A 22,103-nucleotide genomic window follows, 5' to 3' on the forward strand; every position below is an offset into this window, starting at 1 on the left:
CTTTGCCGGTACTGGTATTAACTGCCCTTTGGCATATTTTCCCTTAATTCACATCCACACTGAAATTTTTTAAATCTCTCTTGATTTATAAAGGCCACTTCATTGTGCACTGCAGCCTGAATGGCAATGTTGCCCTGTGGGGAAAGCCAGCAGCTCAGTAATACTGTGTTGCCCTCTCCTGGTGCTGCTGTTAGTCAGTGACAAAAATAACAAGCCATTTGTACCCTGGCCTCCTTCGTACATTCTTGGTCAGCAAAGTAGTTAACACTGCAGACGACCTCAGTGCTAGCCTGGAAGGAACCTGTTGCTCAGAAATGGGCTTGAACACCGCTATCATTAATGAACAGATACTGTGTGCTGTGCTGAACTCTTTCTGAAGGACATAAGGCACACTGCCTCAGCATCTTTGACCACATTTCTATTGCCGTTACCAGGTATTCATGCCTGGTACAGCCTGACGCCTGACATTGCAGCAAATCTTTTCCTGATCTTACTAAGCTTCCTGTGCCAAGTGCAATGCGAGGGGATCTCTGAATTCAGCCTCCATAGTGCATAACAAGCCATAAAGTGGAAAGAAACTTGCAACCAGCTCACATTTGAATTAGGACTCCAGTTTCCTCACAGCACCCACATTAAGTAACAGCAAATGATAATATCAAACAAGAACTGCTGGACACTTTTCTCGTGAGTATCTCTTGTGTGCACTGCAGCTCACTCTACAACATCTCGTTTCACCATATTTAATATTGTTGAAAAAGGGCAGCAAACAAGTGTGATGATATTCCTGGCTACCAGTTTATAGTTGCTACTGTGTTATGGGCCAGGGTTTAGAGAACCCCAAAGTGTATCATGGAGCTCACCTGACCCACAACTTTTAATAGATTGTGGTATGTGGAGCACACAGCCCACTCTACAGGTGTGGTACAGCAGCAATGGAAAAGTATTTTTTAAAGCAAAACAATGTTTATTCTATGAACTCAAGTTAATGTCAGGGGCAGCATGGTAGCACAAGTGGATAGCACTGTGGCTTCACAGCGCCAGGGTCCCAGGTTCGATTCCCCGCTGGGTCACTGTCTCTGTGGAGTCTGCACGTTCTCCCCGTGTCTGCGTGGGTTTCCTCTGGGTGCTCCGGTTTCCTCCCACAGTCCAAAGACATGCAGGTTAGGTGGATTGGCCGTGATAAATTGCCCTTAGTGTCCAAACAGGTCAGGAGGGGTTATTGGGTTACAGGGATAGGGTAGAAGTGGGTCGGTGCAGACTCGGTGGGCCGAATGGCCTCCTTCTGCACTGTATGTTCTATGTTCTTAACCTTTTTAAAACATACAGTGAACATCTTAGCAACCGTTAATCCAAATACAACCCCCAAAGACTGCAGCACTAAGTAATCCTTTAAACTGTCCTTTTAACATCCATAAGACTTAAAACACCTTTTACCAGAAGCACATCAGGTTGAATTCACTACTGTTATTAGTTTTAAATCACCAGGATCGATTTACAGTCTTTAGATTACAGAGAGAGACTCTAATACACCTTCTGGCTGTGACTGCAGCTATCCAGCTCTGAAAACGAAACTAAAACACACCCTGCAGCAAACAGCCTAAAACGAAAGTAAAAAGCTGACAGACAGCCCAGCTCCACCCACTCTCTGACATCACTGCAGTAATAAACACCCATTTCTTAAAGGTACTCTCACTACAGATATTTATATACACACCCATTTATAAACACCCATTTCTTAAAGGTACTCTCACATGACAACTGGCATAAAACTTCACACAGAAAGCAATGTCCAAACTCTAATTTCTGCATCAATTCTTTTTCAAATTGCAGATTTTAGATAGTGCGTAAAGTGCCACTAAGACAAAACATTAAAATTTAACATTCAGACGGGATTAACCAACTTTGGCAAATGAACTGCAAGAGTTCTGAGTTGTAAGAAAATTATAGGATATTTGAATGTAATTTATAAACATCTTGTATCCCTGTCCCTTACGTAATAAGACAAGGGGACTTCTACTGAAACTGCCTATATTTAGACCAGTAAGAAGTCTTACAACACCAGGTTAAAGTACAACAGGTTTGTTTCGAATCACTAGCTTTCAGAGCACAGCTCCTTCCTCAAATGAATGAAGAGGTGGGTTCTAGAAATATATATATCTATAGACAAAGTCAAAGATACAAGACGTTGTAGATATTACAAAGATATTTCGACTACCTCTGATCAACTCACTGAAAGAAAAAGGATGAGATTGGGGGAGTGAAAATAACAGACATGTCACTAAATTCACCAACACTTTGGATAGAATGGAACTTTAAGAACACAGGTCTCTTTTAAGATGTGTTGACACTTTTTGTTAAACTACCACTGTACTTACAGTTGTGTCACTAAAATTGCAGGGAGTTGAGGCTATTGCAGCAGTTGTCAAAATAACATTTCCAGTCCAAAGTTTAATCCAGCAGATTCTCATGGTCCCAATTCTACTGTAAAATAAATGCTGTTAGTTCCTTTCATTTAACCAAGTGTTTGGATGTTTCTTTTATCATTCTGATTTAAAAACTAAAAACAAACAGTGATTCAAATGGAATTTAATAGCATATAGCACACACAAATAACCAGTCCAAGCTGGAGCGGTGCTTTTCCGGACCTTTATTATCCTTTTCTCAAGTTTTCTGTCAGTAATTGGAAGATTAGAATTTCAAATTTGAATACAATCTTTAAAATCTCAGTTTGACGATTCTTAACGTAAGAAATAGGAGCAGGCGTTAGCCATTCAGCTCCTCGAGCCCGCTCTGCCATTCAATAAGATCTGATCTGATTGTGGCCTTAACCCTTGACTCCCTTGTCAATCAAAACTCCATCTATCTCGGACTCAAATACATTCAATGGCCTGGCCTCCACTACTTTCCGAGAAAGAGAATTCCACAGACATGTCACTCTGAGAACAAATTTCTCCTTGTTTCCTTCTTAAATGGGTGACCCCCTTATTTTTAAACTGTACCCCTAGTTCTAGATTTCTTCCCCCCCCCCCCCCCCCCCCCATGAGAAAACATCCTCTCAGCATCTACCCTGCCAAGCCCCTTCAGAATCTTCTATCTTTCAATCAGATCACATCTCATTCTTTTAAATTCCAATGAGTGTAGACACAACTTGCTCCATCTTTCCTCACAAGACAAGCTCCCTCATACCAGGAATCAGCCTGGTGCACCTTCTCAGAACTGCTTCAAATGCAAGTAGGTCCTTCCTGAAGGAGACAAATCTGGACAAATGTGAGGTCATGCATTTTGATAGGTCTAACATAGAGGGGAAATATACCGTAAATGGTAAAACTCTTAGGAAAATAGAAAGTCAGAGAGATCTGGAGGTGCAGGTCCGCAGATCTTTGAAGGTGGCAACACAAGTGGACAAGGTAGTCAAGAAAGCATACGGAATGCTTGCCTTCATTGGACGGGACATCGAGTATAAAAACTGGCAAATCAGGCTACAGTTGTATAAAATCTTGGTAAGGCCGCGCTTGGAATTTTGCGCACAATTCTGGCTGCCATTCAAAAGAAGGATGTGGAGGCTTTGGAGAGGGTGCAGAGGAGGTTTACCAGGATGTTGCCTGGTCTGGAGGGTGTTGGCTATGTGGAGAGGCTGAATAGACTCGGACTGTTTTCATTCGAAAGACGAGGAGTGACCTGATTGAGGTCTACAAGATTATGAGGGACAGGGATAGAGTGGATGGGCAGGCACTCTTTCCCAGGGTGGCGGGGTCAGTCACCAGGGGGCATGGGTTTAAGGAGATGTGCGAGGCAGGTTTTTTGCGCAGATGGTGGTGAGTGCATGGAATGCGTTGCCAGGGAAGGTTGTGGAAGCAGATACATTAACGGTGTTCAAAAAGGCTTCTTGACAAACACATGGATAGGATGGATATGGAGGGACACGGCACAAGGAAGTGCTGAGGGTTTTGGCAAAGGTTGGTATCAGTACAGTACAGGCCTGAAGGGCCTGTTCCTGTGCTGAATTGTTCTTTGAGACAAAAGCAGCATAGTTCTCTAGGTGTGGTCTCACCATTGCCCAGCTGTAACAAGACTTAATTTCATAATCATCCCACATTCAATAAAAGCCAACATTCCATTTGCCTTCCTAATTGTGTGCAGTTTTGATGTCCTTATCTGAGGAAGGATGTTCTTGCTATGGAGGGAGCGCAACGAAGGTTTACCAGGCTGAATCCTGAGATGGCCGGACTGTCATATGAGGAGCGATAAAGTCAGTTAGGATTATATTCATTGGAGTTTAAAAGAGTGAGAGGGGATCTCATAGAAACTTACAAAGTTCTAACAGGATTAGACAGGGTAGATTCAGAAAGAATGTTCCCGATGGTGGGGCAGTCCAGAACTAGGGGTCATAGTTTGAGGATAAGGGCTAAACCTTTTAGGGCTGAGGTGAGCAGAAATTTCTTCACCCAGAGAGCGGGGAATCTGTGGAATTCACTAACGCAGAAAGTAGTTGAGGCCAAAATGTGTGATTTCAAGAAGGAATTAGATATAGTTCTTGGGGCTAAGAGTCAAGGGATATGGGGGGAAGCAATGATCATAATGAACAGCAGAGAAGGCTTGAAGGGCCGAATGTCCTCTTGCTGCATCTATTTAGATGTACTAGATGTACTCAGCTAGCACTAACTGTATTTTCCCTTATCTCCCGGAGGCGCCCCTAATCTCTCTGACTCCACGTTTGTCTTTGTTCTGATCTGTTCTGCTGTCTTTACAATTAGTAAGATCCTGGACGAACACAAGGTTCGTTTAGACAACTCATCCTACTGATATGGGCCCTGGAGGCGCACAAGATTCACTGGTGTATGGTTTACTGCCACGTAGGAATTTAGCTTCTGGGGAGCTAGTTATAATCCCTTCAAATACATTTGCTAGTTATAATCCCTTTTAATACATCTATTTTATTTAATGTCATCTGGCAGTTGGATAGGCACCCAGAATCTTCGCTGTACTGCTCCCTATTCATATATCTTCTCTTACATGTGGAGACCAAGGCTGCCCACAGTATTCTAGATGTTGGGCTGGATTCTCTGGTCCTCAGCCGCGTGCTCCTCGGTTGTGCGTCGTTCGCTGGCGGCGAGATGTTATCTTCCCGTCACTTGTCAATGGGATTTCCCATTGTGACCACCCCACACCGCCAGCAAATCTGCGGGCGAGGGTGCGCTGCCTGCGGGAAAAGTGAATCACAAAGACCGGAAACTTCTGGCTGTTGTCTCAACAAACCTTTGTAGCACTCCGCGGAGCAGGACTTCTTTATTCCTGCACTCCTACCACCTCACATTAAAGGGCAGCATGCCATTCATCTTCTTCATTGTTGCTTTACCTGTATGTTAAGTTTTTTCTTGTGTGCGCGACACGATAGCACTGTTGCATCACAGCGCCAGGGTCCCAGGTTTGATTCCCGGCTTGGGTCACTGTCTGTGTGGAGTCTGGACGTTCTCCCCATGTGTCTGCGTGGGTTTCCTCCGGGTGCTCCGGCTTCCTCCCACAAGTCCCGAAAGACATGCTGTTAGGTGAATTGGACATTCTGAATTCTCCCTCCGTGTACCCGAACAGGCGCCGGAATGTGGCGACTAGGGGCTTATCACAGTAACTTCATTTAAGCCTACTTGTGACAATAATAAAGATTATTGGTATTAATTACTTGCTGTACCTACATGCTAACTTCTCTCGTGATTCAGTCCCTCTGCCACAGCATTCCGTAGTCTCTCTCAATCGAACTAATAATCTTATTTTCTACTCATCCTGCCAAAGTGGGCAAGCTCACATTTTCCCAAGTTATATTCCATCTGCTAAACCTCATCACTTCACTTGCCAATGTCCCTTTGCAAACTCTGCATCCATCTCACAATTTGCTTTCCTACTTGTCTTCATATCATCAGCAAATTTGGCTACAATGCAGCCAGTCCCTTCATCCAACTCATTAATATAGATTGTAAATTGTTGTGGTCCCAGCACTGACCCCCTGTAGCACTTCACTAGTTACAATTTGCCTTCCTGAAAATCACCCATCTATCCCAACTCTGTTTCCTGTCAGTTAGCCAGTCCTCTATCCATGTTAATATATCACTACAACACCCATTTGCTCTTGTAAACTTTTATGTGGCACCAAATCCACCATGTCATAATGTTTCAACTCCCATCTATTACCAAGATTTACTTTGTCTTACAAATTCATTCTTTTGTATATTTTTATACAAGAGAGCAGTTTAGGGAAAATATATTTGACAAAATAAATCAACTAAAATCATGACCAAACAATGTTGAATTGAGTTTTTAAAAAACCTGTTGCTTTTCCATGTGGAATTAAAATGTACGTATTATTGAATATTTAGAACTATTTGCAAGAAATTGAGAAATGTCTTCAATAAACATTTCACATGCTGGACAGTGCCTTGTTAAACTAGAAACTGACTTCCAATGTGTGGAAGACAACTGGAATGATTGAAGGTTAAAGAGAAATCTCCAGGCAAAGAAATATAATGATAAAGCACTGACAGAGAAAATATTATATTCAAGAAGCAATTGATATCCCTTTCCGTCTCTTTGTTTTAGAACTGTATTGTGCTCTGGATGCCCTATTCCTGTGGAATGTATATTGTAGTCTGGTGTGTAAACACCTTCAGTGGGAATGTTAACATGTCGGCTTATTCTGGGCCTGGTGGAGCTCTGATCAGAACTCCGCTGTTATACTGTATTCACAAAGCATCCCTGTAATGGTTGTCATACCACTGGATGGCACTGTTATATTGGCTTCACACAAATTATTCAAAATACCTTCTAGAAAACTTCTGTGTAAAATAAGGACGTAAAAAGTTAAGTGATTGAATTTACCTGTTGAATTTTTGTGTACACCTGAATAAAAACTTCACGGCCCCAAACTGTGTCAAATATTTGAGCTTCAACTTGCGTATTTTACCACACAACAGCAGGATTTTTCAATTGTATCTGTATCTAGGGGCAGGTTTAGCACAGGGCTAAATCGCTGGCTTTTAAAGCAGGCCAGCAGCACGGTTCAATTCCCTTACCAGCCTCCCCGAACAGGTGCCGGAATGTGGCGACTAGGAGCTTTTCACAGTAACTTCATTTGAAACCTACTTGTGACAATAAGCACTTTTCATTTTCATCCTCAGCATGTGTTGCTTGCAGAATGCGCCTAAAGTGCCTGATGGCTGTGTCCTTTTGATTTATTTGTTTCTTCCAAGAGACTTGGAAAGCAACTGGAGACTGAAGTCTCAGACTATTATATCAGCCAAGAAATGACAGCTATAGCGAACATTAACAACTGTGGTTTTCTATGAACCACTCAAAGTTAAATGATACCTAGGCAGAGCAGCAAAGTCTGCTATAATTGTGGGAGATTGCATTTTAAGTGTGACAAGTTTACATAGAGAGTTTTCTTTGTAATTTGTGAACTGAGACATTTATAATGGAAAAGGTTGACAGAATAGAGAGACATGAGATTTTTTAATATAGTGTATATAGTTTGGAAGCTGTTTAAATAAACTTTTGATCATTTTAAAGTAATTTTTGTTTATGCAAATTTATGCAGTGCTGCAAACAGATCAACAGAGGGCTAAAGGATAATTTTTCTGTTTGTGCACAACTCGCACACATTACACGTACATATATGGGAATTGCAAGGGTCCATCTTTCATCAATCCATTTTAAGAAGTAGTAAAAAATGCTTCGAGCTGGAACATAAATGCCAGAAAGTGTCTGAATATGAGGAAGGTAGGCAAGAAACCGTGATGCCGTTAAAGGGGCTGCCAACAGGTTGGAGGAGAAAGCTGATGTATGAAAGTACTTGAGCAGGGTTGAGGGAAGAATTGGAGAGGTGGCATTTGATTTTGTTTAAAAACCGATGGCAGTTTGGGGCCCATTCTATAATAATAATCGCTTAGTGTCACAAGTAGGTTTCAATGAAGTTACTGTGAAAAGCCCTAGTCGCCACATTCCGGCGCCTGTGCGGGGAGGCTGGTATGGGAATTGAACCCGCGCTGCTGGCATTGTTCTGCATTACAAGCCAGCTGTTTAGCCCACTGTGCTAAACCAGCCCCCATAAGGCAGTGGGTTAGCCCATTGTGCATATCCCAACTCACCTTCCTAGGTTCTCTCAACTTGATGATCATTTCTTTCAATTGGAAAATTACTCATGTCATTTCGTCGTTTAAGAAAGGTGAGTGTGGGAAACTGGGAGATGGAAGCCAATTGGTATAAAATTACTCGCCAAAAGGGGAATATGACTTTCAGGTGTTGGTTCCTGATCAACACCTCCTGGTGCTCGGATGTGGTGTTCTAGCATGCCATTGCTCCCCAGACTTAGAATACCTAACCGTGAAGTGTCGCCCCTTCTATCTCCCATGTGAATTCACCTCTGTACTCATCACAGTATCTACATCTCACCCCAGACGGAAGTGAAGAAAGTACTTGATGAACTATATTCCACCATCAACAACCAAGAAACAAATCACCCCGAAGCCCTGACAATCGTGGCTGGAGATTCAACCAGGCCAACCTCAGGAAGGTTCCACCCAAACTCCATCAACATATCTCCTGCTCCACCAGAGGTGCAAACAACCTGGACCACTGCTACACGAGCATCAAAGAAGCCTACCCGACCTCACTTTGGCAAATCCGACCACAAGTCGGTATTCCTACTTCCGGCTTACAAACAGCAACTCAAGCGTGCTGAACCAGTCAAGGAAACCGTGCAGTGCTGGTCCGAGGAATCTGAGGACACCCTCCGCGACTGCTTGGAGACTGTGGATTGGTCCATATTCGAGGCCGCGGCAGCTAACCTGGACGAGTACGCAACCACCGTCACAGACTTCATCAGTAAGTGTGTCGAGAACTGTGTACCGAAGAAGACAATACAGGTGTTCCCCAATCGAAAACCTTGGCTCAACCAAAAGGTTTACTCCCTGCTGAATTTCCGGACGGAGACGTTCAAGTCTGACGACCCTGACCTATAAAGAAATCCGGGTATGACGTACGGAAAGCCATCAGGGATGCAAAAAGACAATATCGCATCAAACTAGAGTCCCAGGCCAACGACACTAACCCACGACGACTATGGCAGGGTCGACACAAGATCACAGGCTATAAAGCAAGGCCAGACGGGATATCTGGGGCTGGAGCATCCCTACCCGATGATCTGAACAAGTTCTATGCCCATTTTGAGCCAATGCATCAGTGCCACCCGCCCCCAAAAGCCCTGGATACACCCACACCCACTATTACAACCTCCGAGGTAAGAGCTGCCTTCTTGAAAGTGAATCCGCGGAAGACGACGGGCCCCACCCCAGATGGGTGAGCACTCAGAGCCTTCGCTGACCAGCTGGCGAGTATATTCGCAGATATCTTCACCATCTCACTCCTCCGCTCTGAGGTCCCCACCTCCTTCAAGAAGGCCACCATAATACCAGGACCAAAGAAGAACAAGGTAACCTGTCTCAACGACTACCGATCGGTGGCCCTAACGTCTGTTATCATGAAATGCTTTGAGCGGCTAGTCATGAGACGGATCACTGCCAGCCTCCCAGACGGTCTCGATCCACTGCAGTTTGCCTATCACCACAACCAATCCACAGCAGACGCTATCTCACTGGCTCTGCAATCAACACTCGAACACCTGCAACACCATTATCCCAACAAGACTAATAACCAAACTCCACAATCTTGGACTTGACCCCTCCCTGTGCAGCTGGATCCTCGACTTCCTCACCAACAGACCGCAATCTGTTAGGCTAAGCAACAGCACCTCCCCCACAATAGTCCTCAACACCGGAGCCCCGCAACGATATGTGCTCAGTCCTCAACTGTATTCCCTATACACCCATGACTGTGTGGCAACATTTAACTCCAACTCAATCTATAAGTTTGCGGATGATACGACTGTGGTGGGCCGTATCTCAAACAACGACGAATCAGACTACAGGAGGGAGATAAATCACTTGGTTGCATGGTGCACCGAGAACAACCTCTCTCTAAATGTCGGAAAGACCAAGGAACTGATCATCGACTTCAGGAAGCGCAGCACGACACACACTCCCATCTGCATCAATGGCTCCGAAGTGGAGATGGTCGATAGCTTTAAGTTCCTGGGGGTCACCATCACCAACAGTCTGGTCCACTCACGTTGATGCAACAGTCAAGAAAGCCCAACAACGTCTCTACTTCCTGCGGAAGCTGAAAGAAATTTGGCATGTCTGCATCGACTCTCACAAACGTCTACAGATGTGCGATAGAGAGCATCCTATCCGGCTGCATCACAGCTTGGTACGGCAACTGCTCGGTCCAAGATCGCAAGAAACTGCAGACTGGTGAACTCAGCCCAACGCATAACACAAACCTGCCACCCCCACATTGATTCTGTATTCACCTCTGGCTGCCTCAGGAACGCAGACAGCATTATCAGAGACCCCTCCCACCCAGGCATTGCCTTCTTCCAGACCCTTCCATCAGGCAGAAATCTGAAGACTCGCACACCCAGACCTAAGATCAGCTTCTTCCCCACAGCTACAAGACCCCTCAACGACTCCCCCTCGGACTGATCTGTTCCCTGTAAGAACACTATTCACGACACCCTATGCTGCTCTTGCTCATGTATTTGCTTTGTTTGGCCCCTTTTTCCACACCGTAACCAATCACTGTTCTGTCGATGTACCATTTGTCAATGTTCCCTGTTGATTATTCTTGTGTCTACTATGTACGTACTGTGTACGTTCCTCAGCTGCAAAAAAATACTTTTCTCTGTACTTCGGTACATGTGACAAATCAAAACAAAATCAAAAATCAGAGAGAGCCAACATGAATCATAGAATCCCGACAGTGGAGAAGGAGGCCCTTAGGCCCATCCAGCATCGGCCCTCTCACAGCACCCTACCTAGGCCCCCGCCCTAACCCTGTAACCCCACCTAACCTTTACACACTCAGGGCAATTTATCACGGCCAATCCACCTAACCTGCACATCTGTGGGAGGAAACCGGAGCACCCGGAGGAAACCCACACAGATAAGGGGAGAAAGCAAATTCCAACAGTCACCCAAGGCCGGGATTGAACCCGGGTCCCTGGCGCTGTGAGGCAGAAGTGCTAACCACTGCGCCACCATGCCACCCTAAGTTGATTTGTAGATGGTAGACCATGCCTGCTGAACTTGATTGAACATTTTGAAGTGGTGACTGAAGTTGTGGACGAAGTAATGTCTATGGATATTATGTATGTGGACTTCCAGAGACATTTGATAAATTCTCCATAAGATACTCTTGGCTGAATTGAAACCAATGGAATGGAGTGTAAATTATTGACCTGATTTGGAAATTAGTCGAATGTCAGGAGTCCGAGAGTAATTGGTAGGAGGTAAGTAGTGGTATGCTAGAAGCATCTGGTTGGGACCTCAACTATACACCATATTTATTAACAACTAGGATAATTGAATAGCAGGCTTTGTATCCAAATTTGCCAATGGCATTGTAAGCAGTGTAAGTGGAAGCGGAAAGTTACAAGTAGATAATATAAAAACTAGGAGCAGGCTTCAGCAATTCAGTCCCTCGAGCTCGCTTCGCCATTTAATACGATCATGGCTGACCTCATCCCGGCCCCAATGCCACTTTCCAGCCTGTTCTCCAATACCCTCAACGCATTACTAATTACAAATCTGTCTGTCTCTCGAATGCCCCGGCATCCACCGCACTCTGGGGTAGTGAATTCCACAGATTCACAACTCTTTTGAGAGAAGTAATTTCTCCTCATCTCTGTTTTAAACCTGCCACCCCTTATCCTAAAATTATGACCTTGTTCTAGATTGCCCCACAGGAGGAAACATCCGCTCTCCGTCTACTTTGTCAATGACTATTATTAGCATCTTGTATTACTCAATTAGATCTCCTCTCATTCTTCTAAACTCGAGAGAATATAGGCGTGAACTGCTCAATCTCTCTTTAAAAGACAGATCCCTCATCTCTGGAATCAATCTAGTGAACTACCTCTGAACTGTCTCCAATGCAAATACATTTCCCCCCCCCCCCCACCCCCAAATAAGGAGACCAAAACTGAACACAGTACTCCAGGTGCAGACTCACCAATGCCTTGTACAGCTGCAGCAACACGTCCCTACTTTTATACTTTATGCCTTTTGCCGTAAATGCCAAGATTCCATTTGCCTTCCTTATTACTTGGTGTACCCGCAAACTGGTTTCTGCAATTCATGCACAAGGACACTCATTTCCCTCTGCGGGCACCCATTTCCCTCTGCGGGCACCCATTTCCCTCTGCCGACACCCATTTCCCTCTGCGGACACCCATTTCCCTCTGCCGACACCCATTTCCCTCTGCCGACACCCATTTCCCTCTGCGGACACCCATTTCCCTCTGCCGACACCCATTTCCCTCTGCGGACACCCATTTCCCACTGCACCTAAGCACTCTGCAGTTTCTCTCCATTTAGATAATAAGTTGGCTTTCTGTTTTTCTATCCAAAGTGGATAACCTTACACTCATAAACTCCACCTGCCAAATTTTGGCCCACTCACCTAACCAATCCATATCCGTTTGTAAATGACCTATTTTTTCATTGCAACTTACTAACCCCCTATTTTAGTATAACCTCTTCTGTCCCTAAATCTAAGACATTAATATAGATTGTAAGTAGCTGGGGCCTACGGACCAAACCCTGTGGCACCCCACTGGTTACATCTTGCCAACCAGAAAAATACCCATTTATCCCGACTCTATCTTCTGTCGGTTAGCCAATCGTCTATCCAAGCTAATAAATCCCCATGTGATCTTACCTTGTGCGGCACCTTGTCAAATGTCGTCTTGAAGTCCAGATATACTGCATCTACAGAATCCCCATTTGGTTTGTTACATCTTTGAAGAATTCTAACATATTTGTCAAACACGATTTACCCCTCATAAAGCCATGCTGACTCTGATGGATTATGTTTTGACTTTCCAAATGTCCTGTAAATACTTCCATAATAATGGATTCTAACAATTTCCCAATGGCTGATAGCAATAAGATACATAGAATTTACAGTGCAGAAGGAGGCCATTCGGCCCATCGAGTTTGCTCTGGCTCTTGGAAAGAGCACCCTACCCAACCGCACACCTCTACCCTATCCCCATAACCCAGTAACCCCACACAACACTAAGGGCAATAAGTTAAGGTATGGCGGAGATCTTAGCATGGTGGCAATGTCGCTGGACCAGCAATCCAGAGACCCAGGCTCATGATCTGGAGACACGGGGTCAAATCGCCAGCTGGTGAAATTTGCATTCAATTAATAAATCTGGAATTCAAAGAGTCTCAGTAATGGTGAACCTGAAACTATCATTAAATTTCATAAAAATCCATCTGGTTCACTAATTAAGGGGCAATTCAGCGTGGCCAATCCTCCTAACCTGCACATCTTTGGGTTGGGGGGGGTGAGACCCACGTACACACGAGGAGAATGTGCAAACTCCACATGAACAGTGACCCGGGGCCGGGATCGAACCCGGGTCCTCAGCGCCGTGTGGCAGCAGTGCTAACCACTGTGCCACCGTGCCACCAGGCAAATAGATTTCAACATGGGCAAGTGTGAAGATGGACCTGAAAAGGGTGAACAAGTTAATTTCTAAATTAAAAGTTCAGAAAGTGCAGGTCCAGAGAGAGTTGAGGGTCCAGGTACGTAGACCACTAAAATGTCATGAACGGATATAGAAAATAATTAACAAGGCTAATGGAATGAAAATGAAATGAAAATCGCTTATTGTCACGAGTAGGCGTCAATGAAGTTACTGTGAAAAACCCCTAGTCGCCACATTCCGGCGCCTGTTCGGGGAGGCTGGTACGGGAATCGAACCGTGCTGCTGGCCTGCCTTGGTCTACATTAAAAGCCAGCGATTTAGCCCAGTGTGGTAAACCAGCCCCTTACAGCTTTACCAGCTGTAAAGCTGGTCTTTACAGCTGGAAGATGGAATACACAGGGATAAAAGTCGTGCGTCAGCTGTCAAAAGCTGTGGTTGGACTACACCTGCCGTACTGAGAGGAATTCTGGGCACGCCACCTGATGGAGGATATATGGAGAGGGCGGCACAGTGATTAGCACTGCTGCCTCACAGTGCCAGGGACTCTGGTTTAGTTCCGGCCTTGGGTGACTGGAGTCTGCACGTTCTCCCCGTGTGTGCGTGGGTTTCCTCCGGGTGCTCCGGTTTCCTCCCACAGTCCAAAGATGTGCAGGTTAGGTGGATTGGCCGTGATAAATTGAGGGGGGGGTGGGCCGAGGTAGGGTGTTCTTTCGGAGGGCCGGTGAAGACTCATTGGGCCAAATTGTCTCCTTCACTAAAGGGATTCTATGATTCCTTATTGGCCTGGAGGCTCTGCAGCCAAAAAGTTTCCAGAAGAGACTTTCCTTATGAGACTGCACACCTAGGATTTTAGAAGATTGATTTGATTGAAGTTTTTTTCGTTCTTCTATAGGATCTGCATGTCAAACATCATGAATTGCCCTTGAACTGGATGGCTTGCTTGGCCATTTCAGAAGAGTCAGCCACATTACTGTGGATCTGGAAACATGTGTAGGCGAGGCCAGATAAGGATGGCATATTTCCTTCCCGATAGGAAGTAGGTGAACCAGATGGGTTGTTACAACAATTCATAGTTTCGCCAATAAATTCATTCCATTTATCTAATTAATCTAATTTAAGTCTTAAAAAATTAGAGCCAGACTTTGCCGGAGTGAAATTAGGAAAAGCTTGCTTACACCAAAAAAAAGGTGTTCGAAGTTTGAACTGTTTTTTTGCAAATGGCAGTTGTTACTCAGTCCATTATATATTTTAGATCTGAGATTGATAGATTGTTGTTAATCATTCCCCTAAATCCCAGCACCTCATTATCTCACTTCCCAGCTCCCAAATACCACGACTTCAATATCCAGCAACTGTTCTCCCTCTTTTCCTATGATCACACAGCGGGGCAGCACGTAGGCGCAGTGGTTAGCACTGCTGCCTCACGGTGCAAGGTCCCAGGTTCGATCCCGGCTCTGGGTCACTGTCCGTGTGGAGTTTGCACATTCTCCCCGTGTCTGTGTGGGTTTCACCCCCACAACCCAAAGATGTGCAGGGTAGGTGGATTGGCCACGTTAAATTGCCCCTTAATTGGAAAAAAGTAATTGGATACTCTAAATTTATTTTAAAAAATAATCACACAGCCAATGCTCCCAGGAATATTTTCTTTGTCTTGCTTTTCCCCTGGTTCTGTAAGACTTCAGAATTGTCTTTGCCAGTTCTACCAGAACCAGTGTTGCAACTTGCCAGCTGCCTGACTAAGTTTTGCCTAACCCCAGGAATGCACCCACATTGCTGCCAGAACCCAGGCCTCCCCCAGACCTGTGGCAAGCTCCCATCTAAAAGCACAAATGAGACAAGTGGCTTCAAATTCACGTGCTACCAGATAGATTTATACTCCCAAGATCTAGTTTGACTACCCCTATGCACGACCAGAAAATCTACCTATTTTTGTTGTGAATTAAACTAGCAGTATAATTTCAGTCTGATTTTTAAATTCTCCTGACCTTGTTTTGTATGTTGCTGTTAATCTGTTTTTTTTTAAAAGGGCTTTTGTCGTTTGCATTTCCTTATTTTCTTACCTAATCACTCTGCCAGTATTCTCTCTCTTGGTAAACCTCCTTGTTGGGGTTTAGTTCCACAGGCACTAGCCGCCTGATATCGTCGCCACATGTAAACCTTGATTTGTGAATAAACAATTCAACTATGGGGCAGAAATGTAAGTGTGCTACAGCAGAGCCCAATCCGATCCTTACCCAATCTTCAGTCATGTGTACTTTAGGCAGGAGTGGTTAATTAGTGATAGGAAGAGGGAATCTTAGCTGATTTGCCTCATCCGACGTGAGATCAGCTAATTGAGTACAGATTTGAAATTGAACCTGGCCCCGTCCTGATTTGCATAACTCAATTACTTATTGAACCATTTGCAAGCTTTTTTAACATTCTCAAAACTGAACACATCAGAAAGTAAGGAATCCAACTCTCATAATAAAATATGTGCATCCCAATAGAAAAATGTGGCTTCATACCTCTTTAAAAAAAAAATGGTCAACTTGTGCCTTTCTGATTTAATTAGCAAGCAGGATTTTCTTGTTCATATATCACTGTTTTGTGATGACCTATGTCCTGAAAATGTTGCATGTGAATTGAATGGCTAGTTAAGCATGCACTGTAGTAATGTATTTCAGTTAATGATTTACCATGGTGCTTTACTCGATTTGTTGATGTTGTTACATTTGAAAGTATCACAACAATGATTTGTTCTTTTAGAATGTAAGTATTAACATATATTCCAGTTTTTGAGACAAATATATTTAAATGTTCCATTCCTTAATGTAAAATTTAATTTTGATAACTATTTAAGAATTTGGTGGTTTTCAGGTTTTAAAATAACATTTTACTCCTGATTAACTTCCATGGGATAACGGTTACCTGAATAATTTCCACTGAATCATTCCCTAAAGGACATTGTTTTTACGACAATTGAAGTTTCATGGTTGCCATTATTAAAACCAGCTTCCAATCCCAAATTTTATTAATTGAGTTCAAATTCTACCAATTGTCCTCAGAGCATTAACCTGGTCCTCTGGGTTACCAGTCATGTCACGTTACTGCAACTCGGGGGCGACACGGTGGCACAGTGTTTAGCACTGCTGCCTCACAACCCCAGGGACTCGGGTTCAATTCTGACTTTGGTTGGCCGACGGTGCGGAGTTTGCATGTTCTCCCCGTGTCTGCGTGGGTTTCCTCCGGGTGCTCCGATTTCCTCCCACAGTCCAAAGATCTGCAGCTTAGGTGGATTGGCCATGCTAAATTGCCGTGGGTGTCCAAAGTTTAGGTGGCGTATTGGGGTTGTGGCGGGGGAGCAGGCACAAGTACGGTACTCTTTTGGATCGCCAGTGCAGACTTGATGGCTGAATGGCCTCCTTCTATAAGGAGCACGGTAGCTCAGTGATTAGCACTGCTGCCTCGCAGCACCAAGAACCCAGGTTTGATTCCGACCTTCGGTGCCTGTATGTTTGGAGTTTGTATGTTCCCCCCGTGTCTACGTGGGTTTCGTTGTGTGCTCTGTCAATTGAATGGACTGTCCCACAGTCCAAAAATGTGAAGGTTAGGTGGATTGGTCATGCTAAATTGCCCCTTAGTGTCCAACGGTTAGGTGGGGTTACAGGGATAGGGCGCAGGAGTGTGCCTAGGTTAGGGTGCTCTTTCAGATGGTTGGTGCAGACTCTATGGGTCGCATAGGCTCCTTCTGCTCTGTCAGGATTCCATAGATTCCACCACCACCTCCTTCAAGGTCAAAAAATGTTGTATCCTTGCACCGACCCTCTTCTACCATTTCCTTGCTGCAATGCTGCACCTCACTTCCAGCAAATTACTCTCCTACATGGAGATAATCTACAGAACAGATAGGAAACTGTTCAACCTATCCCACCGTCAGTCCCAAACCATACCATCTCAGTCATTGAGTTTCAGTATGCAGATGTGTGTGCACTCATAGAGAACGTGAGCTCCAGATCATTATCGAAGCCTGCAAGAAAATGGACTTTCAGCAAACACCTGGAAAACCAAGGTCGTCTTCTAACCAACTCCCAGAGCACAATACTTCTTCCCTCCTATCCCCCCACCCCCCCAACCAACCCAGCCATTGATTAAGGCTATTGGCAAGATCCTGGAAAATGTGAACCGTTTTCCTTATGTTGGAGCCTCCCCTGATGAAGGCAGACAGTCGACAAAATTCATCTACGCCTCCTACATGCCATGGGTAGCATGGTGGTTAGCACAATTGCTTCACAGCTCCAGGATCCCAGGTTCGATTCCCGGCTTGGGTCACTGTCTGTGCGGAGTCTGCACGTTCTCCCCGTGTGTGCGTGGGTTTCCTCTGGGTGCTCCGGTTTCCTCCCACAGTCCAAAGATGTGCAGATTAGGTGGATTGGCCATGCTAAATTGCCCTTAGTGTTCAAAATTGCCCTTAGTGTTGGGTGGGGCTACTGGGTTATGAGGATAGGGTGGAGGTGTGGGCTTGGGTAGGGTGCTCTTTCAAAGAGCCGGTGCAGACTCGATGGGCTGAATGGTCTCCTTCTGCACTGTAAATTCTATGATTTCTGTGACTGATTGGAAAAAGTGGAATTTTGGGACCGAGACCAGGGTAATAGTTCACCAGGCAGCAAGTTCCTATATACTTTGGAAACTTGGGCAGCTGACATTAAGCACCTCAAAGCACTGCAGTGGTACCTTTGCAAGATCCTCTAAACCGGATGGCAGGAAAGGTGGCCCAACAGCAGCATCCTCTCCCAAGTGAACATGCCCAGCATTGAGGTGCTTATCACTCAAACCTGCTCTGCTGGGCAGGGCTTGTTGTTTGTACGCCTAACACCAAACTCCCCAAGCATCTGTTCCTTGGAACTCCGTCATAGCAGGAGCCTCTGGAGGACAGCGGAAACACTTTAGGGACTTCCTCAAAGCATCGCTAAAAAGATCAAACATTCCTGCCAATGTCTGGAGACCCTGGCTTCTGGTCGACCAAAATAGAGAAGGTTCATTCAGGAAGGCACTGAACACATTGAGATACTGCATCCGAATCGTGTGGAGGTAAAGTCGAGGACTGGAGAGAGTGCAGAAACCTCCAAACACCTCATGTCCCTGACCCTTCAGGCACCTCCTGCCCTGCACATGGCAGAGGCTGATATGGACTTAACAGCCATTTCAGAAGCCATTGAACCTGAGTGGAAACAAATCATCCTCGATCCCGAGAGACTGCCAAAGACGAAGAGGCTGAATGAAGTCATTCACAGATCCTGGCCTTATTCCTGTCGGAACTTTGCTGGGAATCCGTGTCTGAAGCTGGTCAGTCTCATGTCAGCCATTCGAAAGAGGCATAGGTAGACTAAATGAGGTCCCTCTCATGTTGCCGCATATTCTCGGGTTAACTAAAAATAGCATTGACTACATACTTGTAAATATCCACAAACATGAGTATCCCATTTTCACAATCTAAAAGAAATGGAAATATATTTTAAGGGCGGCACGGTGGCACAGTGGTTAACACTGCTGTTTCACAGGTCTATGGACCCGGGTTCAATTCTGGCCTTGGATGACTGCCTGTGTGGAGTCGCACTTTCCCACCGTATCTGTGTGCGTTTCCTCCAGATGCTCCGGTTTCCTCCCACAGCCCAAAGATGTGCAGATTAGGTGGATTGGCCGTGCTAAATTGACCCTTAGTGTCCAAAAGGTTAGGTGGGGTTACTGGGTTACGGGGATAGGGTGGAGGCGTGGGTGCTCTTAAGTAGTGTGCTCTTTCCAAGGGCCATGCAGACTTGATGGGCCAAATGGCCTCCTTCTGCACTGTCAAGTCTACGATTCTATGAAAATCCTCACAAAATCTACAAAGCAGTGCAATTTATTTTTGTTGTATTTCTCCAAACTGGCAGCCATTTGAATAATAGTTTCTTCTTTGCAAGTTAGAAGTCCATTTTAAGATTGTTGCTTTAAAATATACTGAAAGATTAAGGTTTTGTGAACTTCTCTTGGTTACAGGAAAGAAGACCTCATTCGAGTTATCGATGAGGAAATTGAACGAGAAAAGCAAGCGGCAGATACCATCATCAAAAACATGGCAGAAGACAAACAAGCCAGATATATGAAAATGAAAGCAATTAATGAACGTTTGTTGCAGGTTGGTGCTTTTTCCTGAAGCAAGTGATGACCTGAAGTTCAAAATATAGGAGTCTGAGAAAATTTGAAAGTTTTGGCCAAGATTAAGACAACATGGAGATGCATCTCATCAGTGAATTAACTGGGAGACACTACTGTACAATTCTGACTTTGGTACAATTATCATTTGAGTCTCCTGCAGTATCCTCTCTCTACAAGTGTAAAATCCACCTTGCATCAGCACTAGTAAAGGAAAGAGAGCAAAAGTATCGTGATAATAAAATGCAACTTTAAGCTTTCACTTATTACAGGGTTGAACGGTATCTAACATTACAGACTCCAATCCGAATTCAGTGAATGTTCAAACACTCTTTTGCTTGAATGTTAACCTCTATTTCTTACCTAATGCTTGCTCTCTTTCTGTAAAGATGATGTGGGGATAAATTCTGATACGTTTACATGGATAAAAACATAACAGCTCTTGCACTTGGGCTAGTTTTGGAAATGCCTTCCATTCATGCTTTTGAACTGGCTTTTCCTTCCAACTTGATGCCAATCCTCTGGCTTAGCACTCCTGACACATTCTCTCTGATTTTTCTTTTAAGCAGAGTGTCAGTTACAGTGTACAAATTGTCCAACAATATGAGGATCCCGGAAAACACACGTTTTGAATTTTATAATTTTGTTACCTCACCCTCCACTACTATACCAATGGGTGTTACGGTAAAATCCTGTGTTCCGGATCCTGAAGTTCCCTTTTGCTGTGGTACAGAACACTAATTCACTGCCTCCTTTTTTTTTCCTGAGTCCCTTTAATTTGTTCACTCGAGGCTACTGTCATGTATTTAGTAAGAAGTCTTACAACACCAGGTTAAAGTCCAACAGGTTTGTTTCGAATCACTAGCTTTCGGAGCACTGCTCCTTCCTTGGGTGAAACTGCTGTGTCCACCTGAGGAAGGAGCAGTGCTCCGAAAATAAGTGATATCGAAACAAACCTGTTGGACTTTAACCCGGTGTTGTAAGACATCTTACTGTGCTCACCCCAGTCCAACGCCAGCATCTCCACGTCATGTATTTAGGTATGGAAAGCTTTCTGGAGTGAGATCGCCTTCGCTGGCAGCTACAACACATGTACAAGAATTCTGGAACCCTGTAAAATCTCTGCAGTGCAATTCAGAGCAAGAAGGTTAAAGGAAACTGCACTCTAAGAATTCCTTTTCAAGTGAAGTACCCCAAGCAGGAGCAGCCCTCATTGGTGTTGTTCGTCAGTTTAGTTCACAGGAAACTTTATTGATGTCACTTTCTTGGATATCAAACTAACTGTAGTCAAGGCTGACTGAAGGAGACCATGTGCAAATGTAACTGAAAAGGCTTAGTTATTTACATTTACTTGAGTCCACAAAACTCGTAATGTTATTGTCTGTGTTGGTCAGAAAAGCATAAAACTGTTTCTTGGCCTCCGATTGCTACACTCAAAAGGGATGTCTGGCTAGCCTGCACAGGATGAAGTTTCAATAATGTTTTCCTGTTTTGTTTGTAATAAACCTTTCCTGTTTAGCTAGTTGCCGAAATGGTTACAAACTTTGTGCTTTAGCGTATACCATAGAATCCAGAATCTGAAAATTGAAATTTCAGCCAGAACAAACAATAGGCTTGTTACATTATACACTGGAGTTGACGGAAAATTGTAATAATAGAATATGCTTTGGGTAAATGCCTGATACATATGTTCAGGAGTGCTTATAGTATCTTAGACCTTTTGCATACACACAGTGGAAGGGTGTAATTATATTGCAGGCACCATTTTAGGCACGATAACTGCTTTGACCATGTGGGCCTGTTATTATTCTTATACTGCCTACTCCCTGTGACTCGTTAAAGGAGAAAAATACAATTCAGCGCATCTGCAGAGCTTCACTTACTGACAGTCCAATGTTGGTTTTATTGTTAGAAAACAGGGAAGACATTTAACTATTGTGACAGGATGATTGACGGCCAGTACGTTGGCCACAGACTGGAGGTCTCTGCGCCCTGGATGAGATTATGACTACTTTAAATATAATTGCACCTACTTTAAAGATAATTGAGTTGGAGTAGGAAGGAACTTGGCTCAACCAAGTTAGCATAAGAGAGGTTCAGGAGACGTAGGGGACTGAACAGAATTGGAAAGATGGAAGAAGTTCTGTGTGGTCTGAAAGGAATAAAATGCACATATTTGCAAAAAAAAAATGCATTTGGAACGCGAATTATTCATGGAAGGTTGTAAAGGAAAGGAGGCTCTAAGGCAGTGGGGCCCTGTTGCACGTAAAGCAGGAGATCGATTCCGATGGAGAAAACAATTTGAGATTTGGTGCATACCACTGGT

General features: G+C 44.4%; 2 protein-coding genes across 6 annotated transcripts in view; one reads left to right on the plus strand and one right to left on the minus strand.

The window, feature by feature from the left end:
• Positions 1–22,103, plus strand: part of ift74 (intraflagellar transport 74) — a 105,843-nt gene that overhangs the window by 17,656 nt on the left and 66,084 nt on the right. The window contains exon 8 of the mRNA XM_072517475.1: positions 19,622–19,760. Within this exon, the coding sequence (XP_072373576.1) occupies positions 19,622–19,760 (139 nt within the window). The remainder of the gene's footprint in view (positions 1–19,621; positions 19,761–22,103) is intronic.
• The window catches only part of LOC140429913 (leucine-rich repeat-containing protein 19-like), a 44,124-nt gene that overhangs the window by 5,378 nt on the left and 16,643 nt on the right, over positions 1–22,103 (minus strand). Inside the window, exons 1-3 of one of the 5 annotated variants that reach the window (XM_072517477.1) lie at positions 15,667–15,812; positions 12,826–12,875; positions 2,376–2,478 (exon numbers count right to left, since the gene is read on the minus strand). In XM_072517477.1, the coding sequence (XP_072373578.1) occupies positions 2,376–2,478; positions 12,826–12,875 (153 nt within the window). In that variant the 5' untranslated portion in view covers positions 15,667–15,812. Of the gene's footprint in view, positions 1–2,375; positions 2,482–12,825; positions 12,876–15,666; positions 15,840–22,103 lie in introns of those variants that run through there. The other 4 variants (XM_072517476.1, XM_072517478.1, XM_072517480.1 and 1 more) reach the window with 4 other exon arrangements.

This window comes from Scyliorhinus torazame, chromosome 9, assembly GCF_047496885.1.
Source record: "Scyliorhinus torazame isolate Kashiwa2021f chromosome 9, sScyTor2.1, whole genome shotgun sequence".
In the NCBI taxonomy this organism is placed as follows: Eukaryota; Metazoa; Chordata; class Chondrichthyes; order Carcharhiniformes; family Scyliorhinidae; genus Scyliorhinus; species Scyliorhinus torazame.